Source organism: Danaus plexippus, chromosome 28, assembly GCF_018135715.1.
Source record: "Danaus plexippus chromosome 28, MEX_DaPlex, whole genome shotgun sequence".
NCBI classification, from domain to species: Eukaryota; Metazoa; Arthropoda; class Insecta; order Lepidoptera; family Nymphalidae; genus Danaus; species Danaus plexippus.
In genome coordinates, this window is record NC_083556.1 from 1,631,341 (window position 1) to 1,655,328 (window position 23,988).

The 23,988-nt window shown below is 36.9% G+C and overlaps 2 protein-coding genes across 17 annotated transcripts in view; one reads left to right on the plus strand and one right to left on the minus strand.

Annotated features, from left to right (window-relative positions):
* The first annotated feature begins 1,730 nt into the window (after positions 1-1,730).
* LOC116776191 (DNA ligase 1-like) lies at positions 1,731-5,839 on the plus strand. Its single transcript, XM_032669314.2, has 8 exons — positions 1,731-1,874; positions 2,096-2,138; positions 2,968-3,124; positions 3,229-3,337; positions 3,873-4,312; positions 4,454-4,573; positions 5,276-5,374; positions 5,561-5,839. The coding sequence occupies exons 2-8, from the start codon at positions 2,125-2,127 to the stop codon at positions 5,687-5,689; spliced, it is 1,068 nt and encodes a 355-aa protein (XP_032525205.2). The 5' UTR covers positions 1,731-1,874; positions 2,096-2,124; the 3' UTR covers positions 5,690-5,839.
* A 194-nt stretch (positions 5,840-6,033) lies between these two features.
* Positions 6,034-23,988, minus strand: part of LOC116776136 (bromodomain adjacent to zinc finger domain protein 2B) — a 55,996-nt gene continuing 38,041 nt past the window's right edge. For 12 of the 16 annotated variants that reach the window (XM_061525388.1, XM_061525385.1, XM_061525389.1 and 9 more), the window contains 27 exons: positions 23,890-23,907; positions 23,341-23,510; positions 22,860-23,008; positions 22,187-22,303; positions 21,747-21,893; positions 21,127-21,267; positions 20,444-20,621; positions 20,074-20,192; positions 18,891-19,114; positions 18,154-18,287; positions 17,701-17,816; positions 16,680-16,850; positions 15,507-16,231; positions 14,630-14,865; positions 14,245-14,374; positions 13,839-13,979; positions 13,373-13,590; positions 12,789-12,859; positions 11,891-12,024; positions 11,575-11,696; positions 10,914-11,064; positions 10,369-10,487; positions 10,042-10,148; positions 9,905-9,970; positions 8,422-8,518; positions 8,060-8,203; positions 6,034-7,823 (listed from right to left, as the gene is read on the minus strand). In XM_061525388.1, coding sequence (XP_061381372.1) covers positions 7,682-7,823; positions 8,060-8,203; positions 8,422-8,518; positions 9,905-9,970; positions 10,042-10,148; positions 10,369-10,487; positions 10,914-11,064; positions 11,575-11,696; positions 11,891-12,024; positions 12,789-12,859; positions 13,373-13,590; positions 13,839-13,979; positions 14,245-14,374; positions 14,630-14,865; positions 15,507-16,231; positions 16,680-16,850; positions 17,701-17,816; positions 18,154-18,287; positions 18,891-19,114; positions 20,074-20,192; positions 20,444-20,621; positions 21,127-21,267; positions 21,747-21,893; positions 22,187-22,303; positions 22,860-23,008; positions 23,341-23,510; positions 23,890-23,907 — 4,287 coding nt within the window. In that variant the 3' untranslated portion in view covers positions 6,034-7,681. The remainder of the gene's footprint in view (positions 7,824-8,059; positions 8,204-8,421; positions 8,519-9,904; positions 9,971-10,041; positions 10,149-10,368; positions 10,488-10,913; positions 11,065-11,574; positions 11,697-11,890; positions 12,025-12,788; positions 12,860-13,372; positions 13,591-13,838; positions 13,980-14,244; positions 14,375-14,629; positions 14,866-15,506; positions 16,232-16,679; positions 16,851-17,700; positions 17,817-18,153; positions 18,288-18,890; positions 19,115-20,073; positions 20,193-20,443; positions 20,622-21,126; positions 21,268-21,746; positions 21,894-22,186; positions 22,304-22,859; positions 23,009-23,340; positions 23,511-23,889; positions 23,908-23,988) is intronic. The other 4 variants (XM_061525400.1, XM_061525398.1, XM_061525393.1 and 1 more) reach the window with 2 other exon arrangements.

A 23,988-nucleotide genomic window follows, 5' to 3' on the forward strand; every position in this document is an offset into this window, starting at 1 on the left:
GTACGTCTAAATATTGGAGACCTAATATAAAAGGCAATCTTTTGTCTTCTATAAAGTAAACAAGATTGAAAGTTTTAATACACCGTAAACGTAAACCATCCGTCACTGAGAAAGTTCAAATAAGTAATCTGTATTTATAGAATTTTATCATAATAAAAACCTTTTAGGTAAATTTAATATTTATAATAATGTTCAATTGTTTAATAAACAACAGTTATTCGTACTTACCAATTAATTATCAAGTTATATCCTTCAAATAGTTTAAATTTTGTGAATAATGCTTATTTTAAGTACGATACTTAATGAGGTAATAAAAAATGCCTTTGAGAATATTGTAAAACAAAAGTATTACTATCTATAAAAGCTAGCATTTATTTTCTTTATTTATTTAATGTTCACATCAAATGAATTTGGAAGGGTGTTTTGTCAGCTCAAATAGGAATAAATTTCAAAATAATGCAACGATCATTGAAAATAGTTTAAAATCAAGTATTGATTAAATAATTGAGTAAGTATGAAGTAAATAATTTATTTAAGAATAACCGTTAAGAAAGCTGACCACTTGACGAATATGCCATCAATTTAAACATTGTTGTTACAGAATAAATGAACTAGGAAATTAATGTTACAGACATAAAAAAGGTTTATAATATGTAAGCATATTTGTACAAAATTTCAACGGGTTTTCCCTCATTGAAATCGAATGATAATCATATTCAGAAAACATATTGTTGAATTAAGTAGAAGAGAGTTTAGTTTAACATTATCATAAATAATTATTTTTATTAAATCATTACGAAAATTAATACCTAACGTTCCTTTATCTTATTGGCATAATAATAGTGCTTCAATGCCATCTTTTATGAGATGAAGGTATTAAAATGGCGGTCCTAATTAGTGTTGCTATCTATTAACTGCAGTTAGACTTTAAATATAAAAATTATTATAACAACCTTTAATTTAAAATAAACTTCTCTTTAAGTTATGTCTTGTTGTATATCTGTGTTGATGAACAGATATACCATAAATAACAAATAGCTAAGGTTTTATATCGTGTTAATGGAATATGAAGTTATAACATTAATTTTCGAACTACCTTTGATTGTTATTAATTAGAATTGAAAAAATATTTTAAGCTTCTATTATAAGACTCAAAATAAGCTTTTTTGGGAATATTTTTGTTGGCAATGACTTATATTTTACTACTTATAGACTTAATTTTAAGTGAATCTTTTAAATTTCAAAAGAGGAAGAAAATGTATATCTTTTTATTTAAATATTTATTTGTTCCTTCTTTCGTTTATTAACTCGTTCTTGATTATATTGTGAAATTTAATGTTCGGTATAAAGTTTATAATAAATGACAATAACAATATATATTATAATGACGTTTGTTATGGTATAAAAAGAAAATATAATTATTTTTTTAATTTCGTAAAACTGGTGTGGCTTAATTATTTTGTTAACATATAAACCAGTTAATTTACTGAAAAAAAAAACGAAAAGATCTTTTATTTCCATGAGTTTAATTTACACCAATCCGTGTATATATATTTATCATAACTGAACTTTATGTGTTTGAACGGTTAATGTTCAAATAACACAAATTTTATTGTTTTATGTTAATTTAAAAATATATGGTGAAAGAAGAGTTTTATATTCATTGTAATACTTTTTTTTAAAGATTCGAATTTAATGAAATATATTACTTATTTCGAACGTATCTTTTTTTGACACATGGTGTAGCGTCTTTTGAATCGTGCATGTCTAGTCGCGACTCGCATGTGTTAATATAGGTGTCAGGCGGTGTTAAAATTTTTACTCATAATTACATTGCTTTTTCCCATAAAATTTGTATATTTCGTTGTTACAAGGTAAATTAATTTATTATCGACATTTATATCTCATTTTTGCTTATATATTTTTTGTCTTTGTGTCATTAATTCCCGAAATACTGTTTTACGCAGTTACGTGAACTTAATTTTTATGATATTTTATAGATTTTCTAATCAATAATAAATATAATATAAGCAATATTCACTTAATTCCTCATACGCGATTACTTTAAAATAAATTTTATAATGTTTATTTTTAGGAACACATGATATAACCTCAAACCGCATCATGGCGAAAACAGTGTAAGTAGCTAAGATTTTTTAATAAATTATGTTTTCTACGGTAATAAATTGAAAAATCTTTCCTTTTAAGCATTGATGCTCTTAAAGTTTAATTAATACGGTTGTCATAGTGTTGTTTAATTACTCGTGTCGTCCACATTTTTTGTTGTAGATATAATGCTATTGCATTTTCAACAAATAAAGGTACTTCTTTTCTTAGAGCGATGTTCTGTACTTTGCTATCTGATTTCTGAGGGCAATATTAAATCTCCATTGATTTCTTAAATTTCGCTTAAAAAGTCAAAATTTTCTGTTTTCACCTCTAATTAATTTGGTTAACCTAACAACAACTTTCGTAGCCTTCATTTGACGCAAAGATTTTCAATACAAAGTTTCTTACTGAATACTGCAGTAGAATAACGGGCAATCAATGTCATTTTGTTTTAAAAGTACAGCAAATTTTGACACTGTCCCTGTCATAGTAGTTGAACCATCGGTCACAATACCAGAACCTTTACAAAATACACCATAATAGTTTTGTAAACTGCTTCATAAATATTTGTATATATAGTTGTTCCATGTATCCCCCTAAATTCAGCATTTCCTCCGTATTTGTAAAATCTAACGAAATACAATCGGATACATGCCCCGAACACCTCAATTTCGTCGTCACCATTGGAGAGAGATTGAAAAACCTTTTGCCGGGAGAAGAAACAATTTGTGATTACAAAAGATTAAATTATAATATTATCTCCATAAAACTGTTAAGTTAGCTTATGATAAAAAATAAAAAGATTTGGCGGCTCATAACTTCAAGCCATAGATGTTAATCATATAATTTATCTTTTAGAGCTGAAGCCCCCGTCATTAAGACAATTGCTAAGAAAAGCAAGCTCAAGAATAAGAAGCCCAAACCCAAAAATCTGAAAGCCGGTGCAGCTTCAGAAGCAGCTCTAAAACAGGTGAAGAAAGTAACCGAAGTGAAACCAAAATCAGTAGAAGTACAGGTGATTTACATTCCATAGTCATAGAGAGTTATCAAATATGTTACTTAAATGAGGAATTTTTTATAACCGTTTACTACAATAATAAGCATACAATATTATTTCAGGTTAAGGAAAACCCAATACCAGAACAAATCCTCAAAAAATATCCAATCCTGAAAAATGATGAACTCGTCAAGAAGTTCCTGAGTGTGGAACTCACCAACAATCAGAAGGGTAAGATATTAATTAGCATCAAAATCATCCAGTCTTGATCACGATATGCCACTGCAATATATATATATAATACATTAAAAAGGAATAATCATTATATATAAATATATATATGTATAGTTCAGTCGTTGTAGTTGCCTGTAAGTTAAAGCCTGCGTCTTATGTATGAGGGCGTGGGTTCGAAATGTGGCGTGGGTGATCTTTTCCGAGTCGTATGTACTTTCTAAGAGTATTTAGACACCACTGACAGACGGTGAAGGAAAATATCGTGAGGAAACCTGGACTTATAATTTCAAATGATAAGATTGAAATCGTCAACCCGTCTTGAGCAAGCGTGGTGATTAATGCTCTAACCATGTGAGAAAAGGTGTCTGCTCAGGAGTGGGCTCCGATAGGCTGATGATGATATATAATTCCCTAAAAACTTTAACTAAACCAAACTCTCTGCTATAGATTCATAACTTGTGTGGTTTTAGTTTATTACGAGCAACATGATTTCTTCTGTAAATATTTTATCTAAGCAATTATAATATTACAGGACGGATTCGGCAAGTATTGAGGGAAAGTTTGAAGGGCACAGCCGAGGACCAACTGCCTGATGTGATCAACAACAAGATTCAATCAATTATGAAGAATTCACAAAATCTGAACGACTCTGAGTTAAGACGAATAAGAATACTGTATAACATGCTGAAGCTGTCCGTGCATAAAGACAAACCTGAGACAAAAGCCAAGAATACGAGTAAAAATAAAATAAGGAAGGAAAGGAAAAGGAAGGCGAGGGAAGCTAAAGAGAAAGAAGCTAAAGATGAGCCCCCAAAAGATAAAGATAAGACAACAGATAACGTAGATGCTAAGGAGAAAGTTAAAAATAAGAAGAATGATCAAGGGAAATCTAACGACAATCAAAAAGTTAAGGGGCCTAAGAGATATGTTGTCTTCATCGGAAATCTGGCTCAAGATATTGATAAAGAAAGGGTGTGTATATATATATGTCTTAACTGTTAAAATGCAGTATATTTTGTAGTAAAATTACAGAATAACTAATTTTCAAAGTGAATTACTGTCGGTTGTGTCCTGTGTGGATTTAAAATATGTTACATCATGTCTGTCTCTCAGTTGATGAAGCATTTTTCGGACATCAGCGACTTCGTCGTGGACGTCCGCATCCCGAAACCGGCCGAAGGGAAGAAAAGTTGCATCGCTTACTTGGAACTGAAGAACGAGTCCAGTTATGAGGTATTTTATTACACGGTCTCCGATAATATATCTGTTAATATCATCACTATGAATACAATTATTGAAGTAGTAAGACTCCGTATACTACTTACTAAGCATATATATAACTAATATATATATATATATATATATATGTATATCAGCGAGTCGTGCTCGAGCAACCAAACGGTAGGGAATAATAGTAGGTAACGAACGTAACAGCGTTGTATTAAGCAGCCAGTACATTTGAAATAATACATTGACATTTATACTAAAATTTACGTAACTATAGTTAAGAGTCGGACTTGACCGTTCTGCGTGGGAGTCTCCGCCCAGTCATTAGCGTAGACCAAAGACGGGTCCGCGGCCGTGCGGAGTAGGGCGGTGTTAACTAAACTATTAGTAATGACCAGGCCTAGACATTCGTTTTGTTTTGCGCTCGGCACGCTCTGATGCAAAATCGTTATCTAATAAAATGTTGTGCTGCTTTTAGACGTCCGAACCGCACTTGCTTGGTCGCCACGATTATAATTTTGATGATAGATTTAATTTTTTATAATATAATATAATCTTTACGATTATGAAATTCTTAATTTTATCGTAAATAATATCTCTATACTTTGAACATCAATGTGATATAAGTATTTAAATAATGTCTGCCGTGTACTAAGTCGTTGTTTGTAATGAAATGTTTACCTTTATTAATATTCAATATTCTTTCAGTTGGCGCTCTCCAAGCACCACACGATGCTGGACAACAGACGGATCAATGTGTTGTATTCCACGCAGCAAAACAGCAAGATCACCAAGACTGAGGCGAAGGTGAGAGATGTAGCATGATAGATCACTTGTATGCTTAGTACAAGTTCTCCGTCACACTGTTGACGAAGCGTTTAACGTTTACGTTAATACTGTCTGAATTAAAAATACATGGATAGATTTTTCAGTATATATAGATTTATTATTGTTGTTTTCACTGTAATTCTTAACATGAATATATTATTTTAGGGTAAATCGGCTAAACTAGTAGCGCTACAGAAGTCGGGTCAACTGTCGGGGAGCATCCCGTTGAAGAAGAAGAGAAGTCAGAGGAGAATGAAAGCAAAGTTAGCACAGAAGAAACCTGAGCAGGCCTGAATACTCTATGTATTGATTAACATTTATTTCGCTGTACTTTCCTCTCCTCACGTTATTAATATAAAGCAGACATTTTCTTTAGAATGTCACAATTTTGTTGAGTATTCTAAATATGTATTTTAAATGTCCTACAAATACATCTTAAGTCCAGCTGCTTGTGTTGTTCACTCTCCCCTAACATAAGATGTATACTCGGTATTTAAAACTCCTTGTGTGATCCAGTCAGTATTATTTTTGGATATTCTTCAATAAATTAATTTTTAACACTCGTCCACAGCTAGCTGTGGGCTTCATCGTCCCTACAATAAGTTATTTTCGCGTATATAAAGAAAACGATATCAAAGTGCTTCAAAAATTATTTATTTATTCGTATATATAATTCATATATCCATTTCATAGTTTAAAATCAACCAATTCACACATAAAACTATAACTTCTCAGACACGCCTCGAGCGCCGCCGAAATACGTTCCGCAATCAAACACAGACCTCATTCACTGGCAGTAGAGTTCAGTTTCAAAAAACATACCTCGGCGGAGACACACAACTAGATATAATAATTTAAGTCCCGACCATCCCGTCGTGTATTCCACCACAGTGTAGTAAAATTAAAAGCTGCAGTAGAACAAGTAATACTTTGAAATACTCGATAGAGAACACGTTTGTGCTAGGAATGAGACGCTACCTACACACGCGCCCGCGGAGCGAGCGGCCGGCTAATACTGTAACAATACATATATATAATTTACATCAGCGAGACTAACTAGGCCGCGTCAGACTCGGCACTGACACGCGGCGACCTGCTCGCGAGACTTAGGATAATGTTCAGCGACACGGAACGCGTGAAGACTTAACGAAATAAATAAAATATTATGGAAATACCGCTTTATGACCAGAATCAGAATATTAAACATATAAAAAAAAATTTGAAATACACGAAAAAAAATGTAATAAAATATTATATGAGAGCATAAATATAACGAGATATCAATACGAGAGGAATAAATTCGAGATTTTTCATATTATTATTTTTTTTCACGAATTTAGGCCTAAACTATCCTATGCTAGAAGATCGGCCCCGGGGAGTATGCCCGCTAGTATCCGGCAGTCGCTCCTAGACAAACATCTGAAGCGGCCGAGGGCGGAGTACCCGCCTGTACCCGCCTGTACCCGCCTGTACCCGCCTGTACCCGCCTGCGTACATCTAGACACGACTGGAATCGATTAGTAAAATGCAGACAATATGAATACTGCTTCGTTGCTACGAAAATTACAAAAATGATACAGAAACGACATCGACACTAAGCTCCCTAGACCCGCGAGTCCTGCGGGTCACTAACTAATATTTACAAACAGTCCGATCTGTGCGTCCTTTGTAACATTTACGTTTGAGATTCTAACGCGCCCGTCCCGTTCGATTTTGTGACCTAATCTCGAGGCCGTAAGGTTACATTTTGTTGGGAATGTTAAAGTAATGTTCGATATGCTATATGATGTGCCCAAGGAAATAAAGTCATAATCCAAAAACAAACATGGCGACCAGCGCCTGAAGTAGACTCAACCGACGCGTTCAGCGCCTAGACCATAGATTACATTAAAACACATCGTCTGTACAGCGAGAGCTTGCACAGAGCACAATAAATAATGTTGAGTGAGTCGCGACACACGCGTGTTTTGGCAGTGACGTACATAACGGTCCACTAACACTAGGTTATTAAAGATAGAAAATTATATGAAAAAATATTTTGTCACATCGGTTACTAGGCAGAGATAGATACAGTTAAAATTTGACAATAATATATATCTCACGCCACCGGTACGGATATGATCACGACGACTTCCGCTCCGGCTGACGAGGTTATATCATTAATATTTACACGACACACGAGTCGTTCACGGTCGATGGCAGCGCTGTTCACGACTGATGACTCGAGTTTCACGGTCATCGACTAGCGTTCACGGTCATCGACCCTCCTGTTCACGGCCACGGCGTCTATGCGTGTTCCCATCTCCTCTCGAAGAACTCCCTCATACAGTGTCCCGCTCGGCCCACGGGACTCTCGTCCTCGTTGAACACCTCGCAGTTACTGAATATCAGACGGACGTCGGAAGCAAACTCCTCCTTGCATTTGTAGCTGATGACACAAATATTGACATATATAATATTCAAGTGTTAGGTACTCTAACTTACTCAATACTCCTTACATGCAACGATAGTTACTTAGTTAAGTAATAGTTAGTTAGTTGTATTGATAAACATTTTCATTATGATCAAGTTAATATCTGCAAATAACTATGTGAGTACATAATAGTCACTCACTGTCAGCGAGAGCTAAGTCGGTGTATTTGTTACACAATGTTCACTAGTTACCCGGACTCGTGGAGTTTCCTCTTGATGGTTGACAGGTCCATCGGAGACTTGATAACTTTCCTGTACTGCGGGAACTGTTTAGTGTTCACCGGCACCAGGAACGGCCAAGCGTGCTCGTGGCATTCCATCTCACACAGAAGATTCCTGGACATTATTATATATTAATTAATTCATATATATATGACATACATTTATAACAAAGAGAGTATTTTGAACATTTTTTATGTATTTTATATTAAACTTATTTCAGGACTGTTTTGAGGAATAATACTAAGGCTAGTGCAAAATTGCCATTAAAATCGTAATGGCCTCCGTTATACTCTGTTGTTTATAGTACAGTAAAGGTGTCTATCGTCACTCACTTGCAGAATTGCATATCCTTGAGTTGTTTTTTGGCACTGTTTTTCTCTTTCTTGGCACGGGATAGAAGCGGTAGGTTTTCCGATTCGTGGTCTTCCGCTGAATCAACAAAAATAGTTATTCTGTGTTCAATATATAATGATAGTTATTGTTATTGGCAAAGTCTTATCTGTGGAACATATCTTAAAAGAGGCTCTATATAGCAAACTACAGTTAATATATATATATATATATATATAGTGTTTCAGATATTCTTTATTTATTTTTTTGCGCAATAGCAATAATTATTTCCCTTAACACATAATCACACCGACCATACAGATATAAGAGTGGTAATTTTTCAATATGAATTTATATTCTTATCTTGTTTTGTGTGGAAATATTCTTTTTAAAGTTATATTGAAGTAAAGGGGCCGTTCAAGTATTACGTAAGCGCTATGGGGCGGGGGGTTCTTTGCTTTGCTTATTTTGGATGACATGGGGGGTAGGGGAGTCTAGATGATGATTACGTCATCGGTTGTTATTTAGTTTTTTACCGAATGGGAAACCTCACATTGTCTTAGCTTGAAAACAAAACGCATTTTCGGGGATTACCGCAAAAAATGCAGACGCTTCGGCACTCGCTTTAGAACCGAGAAGAGGAATCCCCGCGCGCTATTCACCTGTCGTAATTTCCTCTGTCAGTGTATTGTTTCGTTTGGATACTATAGCGAGTAGACTATTGACTTCGTTCAAGCTCTATATCATTCTTCTGTCAAGTCACTAACTCGTCACATCGAGGAGATCCATAACAAAGTAAACACGCACACTGATAGGAAAGTAAGACCTGTCAGAGTCGCTGCTCGTCGCGCTAATGAACTAATGTGCATTATTCAAGATTTAGAGCACCATGATGTTGAATGGCTCGATGATAACGACGTAGACATTCCAAAATTGGATGAAAGGGAGCAGACTCACAATACTGAGCTGCAATCCAAGCAATCCAATGTCATCGAACACTTAAAACCATGCAAACGGGTATCACGGACTGAAGATTGTTAATTTCAATTTCATGTTTGTAAGATTATAATATTTTTGGACCTCTCTCTATATTGATTACCGTATCAATAAAATCTAATCTTTATCCTATTATATATCCTATTACATATCCTATCTGTTTTCTTATTTTTAAAATTATAATTATTATAATATATAAAAAAAATACAGTAATTGAAAATGTTTACGTAAGCATGGGGGGAGGGGTAAGAGCCTTGCTTACTTTTGCTGACAAGGGGGATGGGGGGGGGGGGTAAAGAATTGTAATAAATCTGCTTACGTAATACCTGAACGGCCCCAAAATAGAATTACATATAGTATTATTTTATTTTAAATTATTTATTATATTTTATTAAAATCAAATATTTTAACATACTACTAACTATATGAACTTTTATATATGCATTAATGTCAGATATCTTAACTAAATAGTTTTATATATATACTCACAATTGGTGTCATTGAGTAGAGCTCCGTTACCTGAAGCGTGGCTCTCATCGCAGGTGTCAACTGAAACTGGTTACGGAAATTGTTATTTATGAATACTTATATCTCCTAATATATGATATATATATGTATATATTAACCGTTATGTGTAAGTCCGTCGGTGTCGGGGTCATCTCTCTCCGGCTCGGGTGCCGGCAGAACGCCCTCCTCGGCCGTAGTCGACGTCGAGGCGTGTGAGGCCGCGGGACTGCAATAGTATATATCATTTTACTCACAACATTAACATGTCACCAATTTGAATAAAATATCTATGGAATAGTTTTCAGTATATTGTTTTATGTATTATTTAATACAGAGACACTGTCTTCGCTGTCGATGTGAGTACTTATAAATCTTAATGTAAGAGGATTCCCTCTCATTATATATCATCAGAGCTCATATAAGTCACGTCTCCTCTTTCAGCTAACCTCGGCACCATGGCTCCGTCTAGATCTGAATCTTTGTTCTTATCTTTTTTCCCCTTCCTCGGCCTACGCGCGGGCGCTCGCGACGCGCACTGCGAGCAGTACCACTTGCCGCGGGGCATCTGGTGACAGGAATACATGTTACTATTAAACATAGAGTGTTATAGTTACACACTTACACGAAGTTATACGTACTAAGGATACGTATAAGGATTCAGTTAATGTACTTGGACATAGTAGCATGTGACATACTGTGAATCTGTATCCGTAACTTTATGATTTATATGAAATAAAAAAAAATTAAGGGTAAATATATATATTTTAAATATTCAATTACATACCACAATAAATTTTTTACTTCTCAAGTAAATAGAGACTATATTATGATAACAGTTAAGGTTCAATTTTGTACATCACATTTATATGTCATATACTAAAATTATAAATGACAATTTTCGTAATAAAGACAGTTTTTGGAAAATATATTGAGAAGCGCTGTCGCAGTATAGTACTAGTGATGGTAGTACAAGTAGTTGTATATCTCATACCTTAGTAAGCGGAGGGTAGTGACAGTCCAGGTGGTAGGCCCTTACACATAACGCACAGGGTAGGGCTCTGCCCCTCGCCGCGCCGCCGCACACGATACAAACACGCTCGCGGGAGCCGCCGCGGGCCTTGTTCACGCACTCCCAACAATACCTGACACACAGACAGACATACATTAAACGAAGTACATAACACAGAGATATATGCGATTTGGCAGTTGCCTAGTTCTAGGTAGAATAAGTGTTTTTTTTTTTCTAGACTATAGCAGATATAATTTCTCTTGGTCACATTGCTTGTGAAATCTGTACCTAGAGAACCCTTTAAGGTTAGGCAGCTTATTAATTCGATCTTTATACACCTCAAGTATAAAACAATATAATATATGTTTTATACTTGAGGTGATACATAATATATGATATTTTAATAAATTTTCACAAAAAAGAAATGGCAGTCTAGATCCGGTTTTTTAAAATTATTTCATTTGCATCGCATTAATAGAGGTGAGAGTCACTATAAAAACTAATTTTATAGGCAAATTCATTAAAAATACGAATTTGTGTCTATATCTATCTATTGAAATATTACATTGACGTTCTCAATACATAACATGTATGTCTTTGTATTCCCCAACAACCTCCCCACCTCCCCACGCGTCACACTAACCAGTCTCCGTCGGGTATCTTCTCCATGCGCGGTTTAAAGCAGTACGTGTGGTAGCCCTTGTCGCAGCCGTCACACAGCAACAGCTGATCCTCGTTGTCACCGGACAAACAGAACTGACAATTCTGTAATATATATATATAATCTGTGGTCTATAAAAACTAAAATTTCTCTATATCAAATACTGCTCTTTTCTAATATTATTTTTCGTATTTACTACGCGTATTTTATTATTTTAAAACTGCATACTCCCGACGTTTCGATAACTTTACAGTTACAAATATTTATATATGTGTGTGTGTGTGTGTGTGTCACTGACCGCCTTCATGATGCTCTTGTCCCAGGCCACGGCGTGTTCCAGGGCGTGCAGTAACATGGCGAGCTGAGCGGACGTGTTGCAGCGAGACACCGCCTCTCGCCAAACGCACAGGCCGCGGGAGATGCCCTTATCCGCTGGAACATGTACATATATATAAGTATATGAATCGTAAAAGACAGTCACATATACGGTAAACCTAATAAACAAATATCTATATAATACATAGAGCTACATATATATATATATATACACGTTTAAGGAAAATACTATGTCTTTCATCTACATTTAAAGGTAAATGTAGAGGCTGTCAGTTACACCGCCCAGTCAGGAATTCGCTAACCGGAACAGTGAAGCATTTTAGTGTAGTTAATACTAAGAGTGATTAAGTTAAATTAATTATAGAGGATGGCAACATTGCAAACAAAATAGCAGTTAAAGATATTGCGCATGTACAAGTTTACTGAGTAAACCCTGGAGGCGTTTTTGTAGCAGATAGGAATATAGTTGGGAACTAAATATAATGTGCTAGCTAAACTTTGGTCTGTGAAGATATTAAATTCTTCACATCCTGTATATAACGTACAAATTATTTGTCTAGTAACATAGTGTATGTTATATGTGAGATGTTTATATCTTATTTGTTATATAGCAGTCTGTTTCTGTTAATGTACCAGGAGCGCCATCTATCGTACATATCTAGTACTGTATATTAGAAATAAAATTCACTTCTTGTCTGTGACTTGGGCGTTTAATTTATAAGAGTTTGCAACGAAAATTCTTGGACTATCTTATACCGAGAGGATAAACAGAATAATTTTAAATAGATCTTGTGAAATTGTGAAATTATACGGATATATACGGATAATATATATATATATATATATATGTATCTACTTACACTTGTGTTCCTGTGCATCTGAATGCGCGGTCCCGTCCGCCTGGAGCGCTGCTCCCAGCACTTCCGATGAACTACACACAGACAAACAATGTACACAAGACATTATTTATAAAATATACGTTATATCTTACGTTATGTTCAGCTGCTTGTTAGTATAGACATAACTAATTTAATGTTTACAGTAATTGCTTGTTAATTTTATTATCTAATATCTGCGTATTTTTCTTAGTCAGACAAAATATTTTTTATTAATAAGCTAAGGGATTCCAATATGGACTATCGCCTTTTAAAAACTTTCATAAGCATAAAGATTGTATTTTCACTGATAACTGTATAAACCCAGACAATATAATCTAATCATAATATTAACTTCGTCGGTTTTATATCGTTTAATTTTGTTTTAAAAGTCGGTTCATGCAAAACTACTATACTTTTGCTACATACCTTATGCTACCCAACCAACTCTATCATAACACTATTCTATCCAAAACACGGCCATTTTCGTAGTCCGTCTCCCTCACACACATGCGACTATATATATCCATCCCGCTCCCCCACACGGTCAACTCGAATCAGACGCTCACCTCTCAGTCGCGGTCCGGCCGCCGTCGGGCACGTACCTCTGTACGAGCGGCGGCTTGAGGTACCGTCGCTCGATGTGAGCCTCGAGCGACGCCAGCTTGTGTCTGGCTCTCGCTACGATCTCGGCGCCCGTGGCCGCCGCCGGTAACGCCAGACGAGCTGCTCGCCAGCCCTTCACCTGCATAGACGCCGCTGCGACCCTCTCCTCTAAAGCTTCCACCTGGAACATTAAATGACATTCATTATTATTATAATTTTGTCACGGTTCTCACATTAACAAAAATACCTAAATAGATCCCCAATACACGAAAAATATCTATCATCCATCTCAATAAACAAATGGGAAGTTTTAGGTATATTTTTTGCTGTCCATCAAATAAAAGATACTAGCAAAAAAAATGTAATAAAACACAAATTACTTTCACAGGTTTTTTCGTAAGTATTATAAACTATTATATATATACTTACCATAGCTAACAGTTGCATATCCACCCTGCGCGCGGTTAGTGCACAAAACGACCCGGGAGTATCGGGTGGAGGGTAACCCTCCTCGGAGAGGTCGGCCGGTGTAGTGAGGCGAGCCCGGGGACTACCGGGGTCTATGTATAGCTGCGATACAAACATACATATTAATACATAATCCGTATCGTGACTTAATTTTTATCCACATACATATATCCTGTAACATTATATATGTCGTAATAGGTGTATGTGAGTTACATATAGTGTAAAAAGATTGTACATTCTAAATAGAAGTTAGTACACAGTATTGAAACAGTAAAATGATTTCATAAAGTGTAAATTTGCATAAAAAACCTATAGCCACACACTAGAATATAAATATATATATATATATTAGCCTCATTATGTTAACCTTGTTATTAATAGTGGGCGGGTGTTGTGTGAGTGCTGCCTGTAGCTCCCTCTCCCTCGCTCCTCGAGGATGAAGCGCCTCCAGCAATTCTTGGAGCTGTTCCGGCCGGGAGATACGCCACCAGCCGTGTCTGAAAGACATACATACATTAAGAACATTAACATATTGAATGTTTCAAAACAAACTTATTGTGTAAAGGAAAACATGTAACATAATTGATTAAGTAATTTTTATAAATCAATACAAATAATGTTACTTTCAGATTCCTCTCGACTAAATACCACTGCTGTTTGTGATCACAAGATAAACAATGATTTTTAGTTTAAAAAATGAAAAAGGGCTAACTTATGAAAATACAGTATATGTACTTTGATTTTTTCGTTACCTCAGCTCCTTAGGTACATAGCTGCCCTCGACTTTTTTGGGTAGTCCGTGAATTTTAGCATTCTCCAGCTGTTCCAGTTCATCGGCCGTCATCTGTATGGGAGGAGGACTGTCGCAGGTCACGTAGGTTGAGAGGGCGTTGAAATTTAGAAGACCTAGACTTGATAGGTTGGAGGCTTTCGTCTTTTGGGATATGTCCTTAGTTACGGATTGCACCTCTTTATCTACATCCGTTTCCTGTAAGAATATTATATCGTCAATATTTATATAATATAATAAAAATACTTGCGGCTTATATATATGAAGTATTGCAAACTAGTAAAAGCGGTGGACTAAGTATTGAATTATTGAAATTTCTATCAGAGTTAAAAAAAAACATTGCAAGTAATGCTTACATATTGCTTGAATTACTTCTAGTATTTGGAGTTTATACACGGAGAGGCTGTGTAAAAGGAATAAGAAATAATCAAACCGTAGGACACAATCTATATGTCGCAGGAAATTTGTATCAAAATCAGTTTACAGACGCCTCGGATTGTAAATTCTCATTAGGCATTCTACAAACCTATCTCACTAACTAACTAACCTTATTAACCTAAGCCAACACGAGGACACTGAGGCGGAAAATTATAAAATGCGCTATTGATGTTATAAAACATTTCATAAAAGGACGACAATTTACAGTCTTATTAAATCGAGGAGCTTGGACAGTGGAGGTGAACGTTTGACGCGCGTTAGTTAGGGCTCCCTTAAACCTACACCTGAGTCGCTAGTCCCAGGCACTGATGGAGGTCCACTCCCTGCAACGATGGACCCGGCTGTGAATCCATGGCACGCTCTGAAAGGTTTCGTCTCATATATAAGTATTGTATACGAACCAGTTCCTTGTTCTCCTCCATGTCCACATCCTGGGCGTCCTTGCCGAGGCTCGAGTCTAACTCGTCCTGGTCTATGCCCGACATCGTCAGGCTGGAGTCGGCGTACACGTTATTGGCCGGCACCTGGACGCTCGTCACCATAGAGTTCAACGTGAACAGACTCGGGTCGTTCAGCAGGTGTAAATTGTTGGACACGTCCCACTTGTGACCCTGACAGTTGATGACCTCCGAACACGTGTGCTCGTTGTCACAGAACACCGCTATATCGTGCTTATCGTTGATGTCATTCAAAAATGAGCTCTCGTGTCTGAGTATTGAGAACCATTTCCCTTCTAACATCTTGGTGTACAGTACACTGTGAGCTGATTCGACCTCCGCCTGTTTGGTCTCTTCCATCTTAGCTTCCATCTCTATTTTATCGGCTTCCGCTTTCTTGGCCGCGTTCAGCTCTGAGGAGACGGCTTCCGCCATTTTCCTCAACTCTTCTAGGTTGTTGACCGTGTTCTCTTTCTCTTCTTCTTGTTCCGCTTCGCTCTTAACGATGTTCTCTACTTTCACGATCTCTTGGGGTTTGTCTATCTGTTCCGCTTGTTGGGCGAACATGGGCTTGTGTGTTGGCTTCTGCACCAGGAAGGCCGTGGGTATGGAGTCTTCTATATCCAGCATGTCCTCTTCTTCGTTGCTTTGTTTATGTTGGATGTACTTCTCTTCCATCTTTATTGAACCTGCAATTTACGATTTATATGATTTTTAAATATTTTTTAATTACTTTAAAGACCGATTGAAGACTTACAGTTTTCATGCTAAGCTGCTTTGATTTTCTTAAACACTTAGTTAATAATTTAGAATTAAGACTATATTATTAGAATATGTATTTCACTAAACAATCTATTGGTATAAAGAAAAATGATTTTAATAATGAGTTAAATATATACAGAGGAAGTAAGACATATAAAAATTAATAATCGAATAGATAAAATATTATTAAATTTGTTGTACGATTACATATAATAATATATAATTGCTTAATAACTGGCTGTAAAGCAAAATTTTTAATTATAAAATTTCTATTGATTATAAATTTTACATTATCCCTGTATTGCAACTTCTATTCCGTGAATATTTTCAAATACATTTCACTTGGTTAGTTATTAATATCAAACCATATATAACCTTCAACTTTGCAGACTCCGTGTGTTACGTTTGGTTCATATTTTATAATCTGTGTCCGGTCGCTGAGGTTCAATTCGTTCTTGATGCTCCTCAGCTCCTGGGCTTCAGCTTCAGCGTCGACCTCCACCGACTCAGGGTCAGGATTATCAGAATTCAGAGTGTCTTCCTTTGCTGCAACCAAAGTTAATATTACTACTACGAACATAAATTAGTATAAAAATCTGATAGTGTTTTAACTAAAGTTATCGGTTCTCACAAGTGACGTTAATTTTATCAATTTCATCCATTGTGTTTCTAAAGTAATTCAATTCAATTACTCTCTTTCTTATGTTTCCAGTACAAAACTGTTACCGTATACATAAGCCGTTGTGTTAGATTTAAATCTATGTTACGTAATATGTATCTGCCTCCGGAACAAATCTGGTTAACTAGTTATGAGACGAAACTTCTCAGCATTCAATGGATTCTCCGTGAGGGTGGCGGGTCCATCGTTGCAGGGAGAGGAGCTTCAACAGTGCCTGGGACTTGCGACCCAGGTGTAGCTTTAAGGGGAGCTATCTAACGCGTTAAACGCTCACCTCCACCGTCCAAGCTCCTCTCTCTATCGATCCAAATTTGAAAAAAATCTACTAGGGCTGCCTTCGAAATACATTCTAATAATGAATTGTTGTTAGTTCTGGACAGGCCCAGGTCCTTTACTACGTTGTAGAGAGATTTTTCCGTTATACCTCTCGCTCCCATTTCTATCGAATATAAATCCACGACGAACCTATTTCGAGTGAGATCGTTTGTGAGCTCCTAATATTTGTTGACCTTGATTGAATTGATTGAAAACGAGTCAGTTTGTAAATAATCCCTTACCCTCATATCAACTCAACTATGTAACATTCGCTAGTTTAAATGGTTGCAAATAACTTAACTCACATGACAATTAAATCCTAAGTAAGTAAGTTAGTGTTATTTAAGTATCTACATATTATCCATTGCAATGTGTGCGCGGAATGAGTGAATGAATGCTCACCAAGCGCCGCCCGTTCCCTTCGGTCGTGGTAATCAATAGTCTCGGGCTGTGCTGACTCCAGCGCCTCCACTAGCACGCCGCCCGCCTTCCCCAGCGACCAGTAACGCCGCCAATATCTATTATCAACAATATTAATAGCTTCGCGGAATTTGAGAGGGGAAATATCTTTTTAAAAGTCCGTTGTAATAAGTCTTACTGTGAGAGTAAGATAATATTCTTATATTGTGTTGTCGCATGCCTGAAGAGACAAAAAGTTTTTTACACACACAAACACACACATATATACATGTATGTACATATGTATGTGTTTGTGTTGCAACTACTGGTGGTCTTTAAATAAAATTCAAATTTCAAGGTGAACAGTAACAGATAATGTTATTACAGGTGTCAGTGTATAAAACTATATTATTCTGTATTCTACATTACGCATGAGTGTCTCCTGTCATGTCATACCTGTCCTGTCCGTAGCAAGTGGCCCTTAGCTCGTGCGAACCAGCAGCTAAGGCCAGCAACTGTTGTTCGGACTGTCGCAACAACTTCTCCAATTTTCTAGATAATTCCTCTGAAGATAAATTCTTGTCTTCATCCTGTGATAGTTTAGAACAGAATTAAAATACTGCGCCTACCCTCAAGTGGATGTAAACCATATTTTTTTGGTAATACTGTAGATTTATAGCAGTTTTCATGTTTGGATCCGCACGTGAGGATCATTAAGTTAGAACTGAATGTATCATCTGGGAGTTAGCAATTTATATATAAAGAACAAACATGTTAAGAACTTAAAAGTTAATTTTTTTTTTTTTATTATGTATGTGTTTATTATTTTGCTGATAAATGTTATATATAGAAGAGATTTATTTATTATAAATATCTGTAGTAATAATTAAACTGATCTCATAATATTAATATGCTTGTATGTAGTTGTAATTTTAATCGAATATCAGCCTTCCCCGAAGTGCATGATAACGCCCCCTCGTGGGCGCTGCAGGCTTAAATGGGCGGTAAGAGACCCAGACAACAAAGAGGCGTTGTGCGGAGGCCGGGAGGTGATTCGTAATTTCATTAAGCCAGGATAAGTTATATCGGTTATTCAGTGTGTGAGATAAATTGGAGCCTAAAATATAATTATTTCTCAAAGTGATGTAGACTAAATATGTTTGGGAAGCCCTGGTCTATTTAACATTGTGTACCTCTTCGGGCTGCGTGCCCTCGCTCTCCAGGTCACTCAGCAAGCCGTCACAGTCGGCCATGACGTCATCCTTGTCCTTGACGTCATCGTCCTTGTTGTTGTTCAACATCTTCTTGCTGAGGTCCTTCAGCGGGGACAGTTCCTTGTCGCTCTCGTCCTTGAACGGCGACGGCGTGTGCTGTTTGTCCGGCGACGATTCCTTTTTGGGCGTTTCCGGTTTGTCTTCTGTGGGGAAATGTTGTTAATGTATCAGCTTATTATATACAGTTTTTGTTTTTCATCGCACTTCCAGGAGTTTAGGGGCTCATACAGTAATTAGTGCTAGATTAGTAGTAGTGGGAAAAGCGTTTGCTACGGGCTTCTTGTAAATGGGGCATACTCCAAATATCTTATCTTTGTCGATCGTACTTTACAACTCTGGAACTAAAACTTGGTTGAGGGAACATATGTAATATAAAAACAAAGTTAAACTATCCGCGTAGTTTCTTCATTAAGTTATTTCTATAAATATTCTAAGAAGTTACATGTCAAAAGCTGTCAAAAAAATTCACTAATCACCGCCGGCTGCAATCATAAGCCCGTGACATTAAGAGATCATATATATTTATCTTCATATTATACTCGTATTAAATTGACTTGGAATTTATATCAAGTCGTTTTCGTCAGTGTGCGTTGTATACATCATCAGCATGTGTGTGTACACATGTTCGTGTGTGTGTACTACCTGTCTCGTGTGCGTGTGTGTGGGTGTCGTATACGTCATCAGCATGTGTGTGTACTACCTGTCTCGTGTGCGTGTGTGTGTGAGTCGTATACGTCATCAGCATGTGTGTGTACTACCTGTCTCGTGTGCGTGTGTGTGGGTGTCGTATACGTCATCAGCATGTGTGTGTACTACCTGTCTCGTGTGCGTGTGTGTGTGAGTCGTATACGTCATCAGCATGTGTGTGTACTACCTGTCTCGTGTGCGTGTGTGTGTGTCGTATACGTCATCAGCATGTGTGTGTACTACCTGTCTCGTGTGCGTGTGTGTGTGAGTCGTATACGTCATCAGCATGTGTGTGTACTACCTGTCTCGTGTGCGTGTGTGTGTGTCGTATACGTCATCAGCATGTGTGTGTACTACCTGTCTCGTGTGCGTGTGTGTGTGAGTCGTATACGTCATCAGCATGTGTTTGTACTACCTGTCTCGTGTGCGTGTGTGTGTGAGTCGTCGACCATTCTGTGCATGCGATCGAGTGCGGCGGCCTGTTGCCTCTCCGCGGCCTCCGCTCGGGCTTTCCGTTGTTGTAGCACACGTACTCTGTAAATATAGAAAAAATAATTAAACAAAAAGGTTTGATATTGAAAAGTGATGAAGATGTTTATTGTGGATATTATAGATTATTATAATAAGGAATCTATGTTCTAACGACATTGTCTCAACACCGCTGGGTTATATCTACTGACTTCTTATTAAGCGTTTATTCTTATGAAATGAGAATAAGCGCGTACATGTGCTTCTGACTTGTCTATGTAGTGATTATATAGGTTATGGTAGTTGTAGTTTCCTACTTGCGTATCCTAGTGTCCAGCAGGTAGCGGTCTCTTCGCAGCTGTGCCAGGTGTTCGAGCGACGAATCCAGCTGTCTCAACACCGAGCGGCTCTGGAGCAGTTCGTCGCACACGCGGGCCATCATACGACACTTACTGGACGGAGGCAGGGACGCGAACGGCTTGTCGCGGAGGAGTTCTGTAGTATCACGTTATACTATATATATTTTGTTCCGGTAATTAAGGTCCACTCTAGCTTGTTTGTATACACATCACATTACATTAATAACACGTCTGTACTTGTTCTTAATGTTATTTAGTGTGTGTTTAATCTATGGCACCTTATTTGGTAAGCGTGAAATAACAAGACTATATTAGCAAGAGTCCATTTAATTGCATGTCTATTACAGTACTGAATGATAAAATCAAATGTCATAGTATTTGTACTAGGCACATACTAATCGAATCTTTAATTCGTACTAACTTCGACTTTAAGAAATGTATATAGTGTGACGCGCTTAAAACCGAATAGTACATATATATTAAAGAATAAAATTAAAAGAATGAAAATATTGATGGATCTATAGTGTCATGCTGCACATATATATATATATATGTATATATATATAAAGTTTCGCACAAACAAAAACACTGGGTACTGTTAAATTTAAAAATACATATTCTATATATATCTCAATACTAACCAGATAGTTTATAAGTGGCGTTGCTATGTAGGTGCTCGTAGTAGGTAGTGTTCTTACTACTGGCGAAGGTCATCTGCATCTCCGCGTCGCTCTGGTGGTGGTCGGCCACGCGACGGTCTCGCTCTCGCTCCACGGTCAGACCTGACGGGGGAAGGTGCCACCGGGTTAGTACTTCACATTGATAAAGCCGGGTATATCTCACCACTGGTGATATAAGATATCAGACACATCGCCGGCCACACGCGTTACAGTGCAAGTGCAAGTATACTGTAACGTGTGAATGGTAGTAAGCGTTAATAAATTACGAACCTTGGAAGGAGCACATCACTAGTTGTGACAAATTCTAGTTTTACACTAAACTTGCGTTTTACATATTGTGTACATAGTGTATGTTTATTTAAATTTAATTTTTGAATGAAATGGACGTGAATTAATGTTATATTCTTATATTAATAATAATTATGACAACAGAACATAATATAATTAAGTTTTGCTGAAGCTCGTCAATCCTTTTAAGTCAAGGGTAGATAATTTACAAAGTCACCCCATAAATGTAATAAAACACTACCCTCGTATATCACTAACTAGGTAATTAATTAATTCTAAACGTATATATTTACCAGTGAGAGCTTTAACTTCGGCGGTGGCACAAGCGTACAAGTATATCCTGAGCACCTCACTGAGCGTGTCCGGGGTGAGCTCAGCCAGGCGGAGCGCGTGACCGAGCAACGTAGTGTGGCGGCCCGGGTGAGGTATGCCCGGCTCCTCTGAATATAGAATTATTTAATCGAATTACGATGTCACTTGTAATTTATTGAGTATCTACTGTGGTGGAAGTCTTTCATTCCTTTGGCTGCATCGTTAATAGAATTATAAGGCTGTGTGCATAACCGTGACAGCTTACTTAGATCAGTTCATGATATTAATGCATTTTGTTTAAATACAATGTAATTAAGGTCAAGTCATATCTTCCTGAGCAACATCTGAACAGATGTAACCGATATTACTTGTGACTTTTGTATACAATGATAGTGCGTTTCACTGTTCAAAATTCACCCACCGATGGCCACCACGAGCAGTTTAGTTAGCACACTCATCAGCTCGTCCTCGGCCTCCTGGCTGCAGGTCGGTATCAAACCCATCTGCAACGTGTCCAGTGTAGGCAGTGACTCCACTTCTAAAAATAATAAAAACTATTATATATAAAAAATAAAACTATTATTCAATATCAAATCATTTCTATAAATAAATGTGATAAAGTAGACTATGTGCTTACATATGAAATATCTTGCCCTCAGAAAACCTTAATAAGTAATGGCTACATGTAAAAATATATTAATTTCGGTTTCAAGAGATAGTTATATACATATGGATGTATATTATAATTAGCTATTTTATTTTTATGCTTCAGTGGTCAATATGAAAAACATCAAACATACTAAGACCCGGTTCCACCAGCAATGCCAAATGAATGATCTCGTCAAGGCGTCTTTGGACTGTTAGATGTATCAAGTACCCCGCCCTCACTAAGGTCTGACTAAACTTCTTAACAGAAAGTCATCTCGATTCCTGCTCTGGACGTGTCCAAATCTTCGACGGACTGATAATAATCTACTGTGTTGTCGAAACTCGACTATCGATACCCGACCCTGATCTTTTTGTAGCCATGGCAACGCAATATTTGATAGAACACCACCTTATTTGAAATCGGTCAAACGTTTGATTCGACTCACCGAATCCCAGCGCCTGTCCGAAGTTGTGAAGGAACTCGTACACCTGCAACAGGTCTGCCATCGCCTGGCCCGGGATGCGAAGACCTGGGATACGGTCTAACTTGGGGAGCGGCTTGTGATCTGATAGAGACGAGTCTTCTTGAGGACGTCTGGTTGGTGTGGGAGAAATAGCAAACGTTAGATAACATAACAGAGTGTGACGTCACAGAAGATTGATAATACCACTATAGCTGGATTGTGTTAATTATTGTATAGGGCTGCGACTTAGCAACCCCAACGTTGCCTACTTTTCAATACATTGATCAGATCATAACTAACTATATATGTATTTGTTTAAAACGACACAAAGCAAATTTATAGGGTTAAATGTACCCCACTTCAAATAAAAATAACAGATTTTTGTATAATCTGAATGGCCCAAATCTAATTTATTCGAGTTACGAAGTAACTTTTTTTTATGAAGTCAGTTGAAGATGATAACCTTAACTCAGCTAGTAATTCCATTTCCTTCCTTCTCTGCTGCAGCTTCTTCTCTTTAGCCAGAAGTCTATCCAGAAGATTCTGATGTTTTCTTCTCTCGCGATCCTCCCAGCGTCTCCTCGCGTCCAGCTGACGAATGAACGCTGTGTGCTGTCGTCTTCTTTCCCTTTCCTTTATTAAAAAAATAAATTCTATTTGAAAATGGAATGAATTATAATTAAGGTACATTCACATTAAAGCGAGGAAGCGATTAAATGTTAGTAGATTTTTTGATAAATTCAATGTCTACGTCAAAGTAGTGTTGTATTGACGGATAGTTTGAACACAGCCTCGCTAGATATGGAAACACTACCTAAACCAGCAGAGATATGTACACTAAATATGAACGCCGTCTATGCGGTACCAAAACAGCTGAAACGGAAGAAATAACCAAAGACAAGACGAAAGAAAAGTAACAACAACCGTATAACCAAAGATACTTAAAAGAAAAGTAAGGAAAGAAAAGTCAGCTCACTGAAGCCCAACTAAGCAGACATAATGTCCAAATTACCTCCGTTATGTATTTTTGCTGTGCCAGAGACGATCCGGGTTGGAAAAAAAAATAAGAATTAATATCATATTCATGTATTACTTAGAAAGATATTAACTC

Coding starts and splice junctions, on each gene's coding strand:
- LOC116776191 (XM_032669314.2), top strand. Junction 3,125..3,228: donor CAAAATCAGTAGAAGTACAG/GTGATTTACATT, acceptor ATATTATTTCAG/GTTAAGGAAAACCCAATACC. Junction 4,574..5,275: donor AGAACGAGTCCAGTTATGAG/GTATTTTATTAC, acceptor ATATTCTTTCAG/TTGGCGCTCTCCAAGCACCA.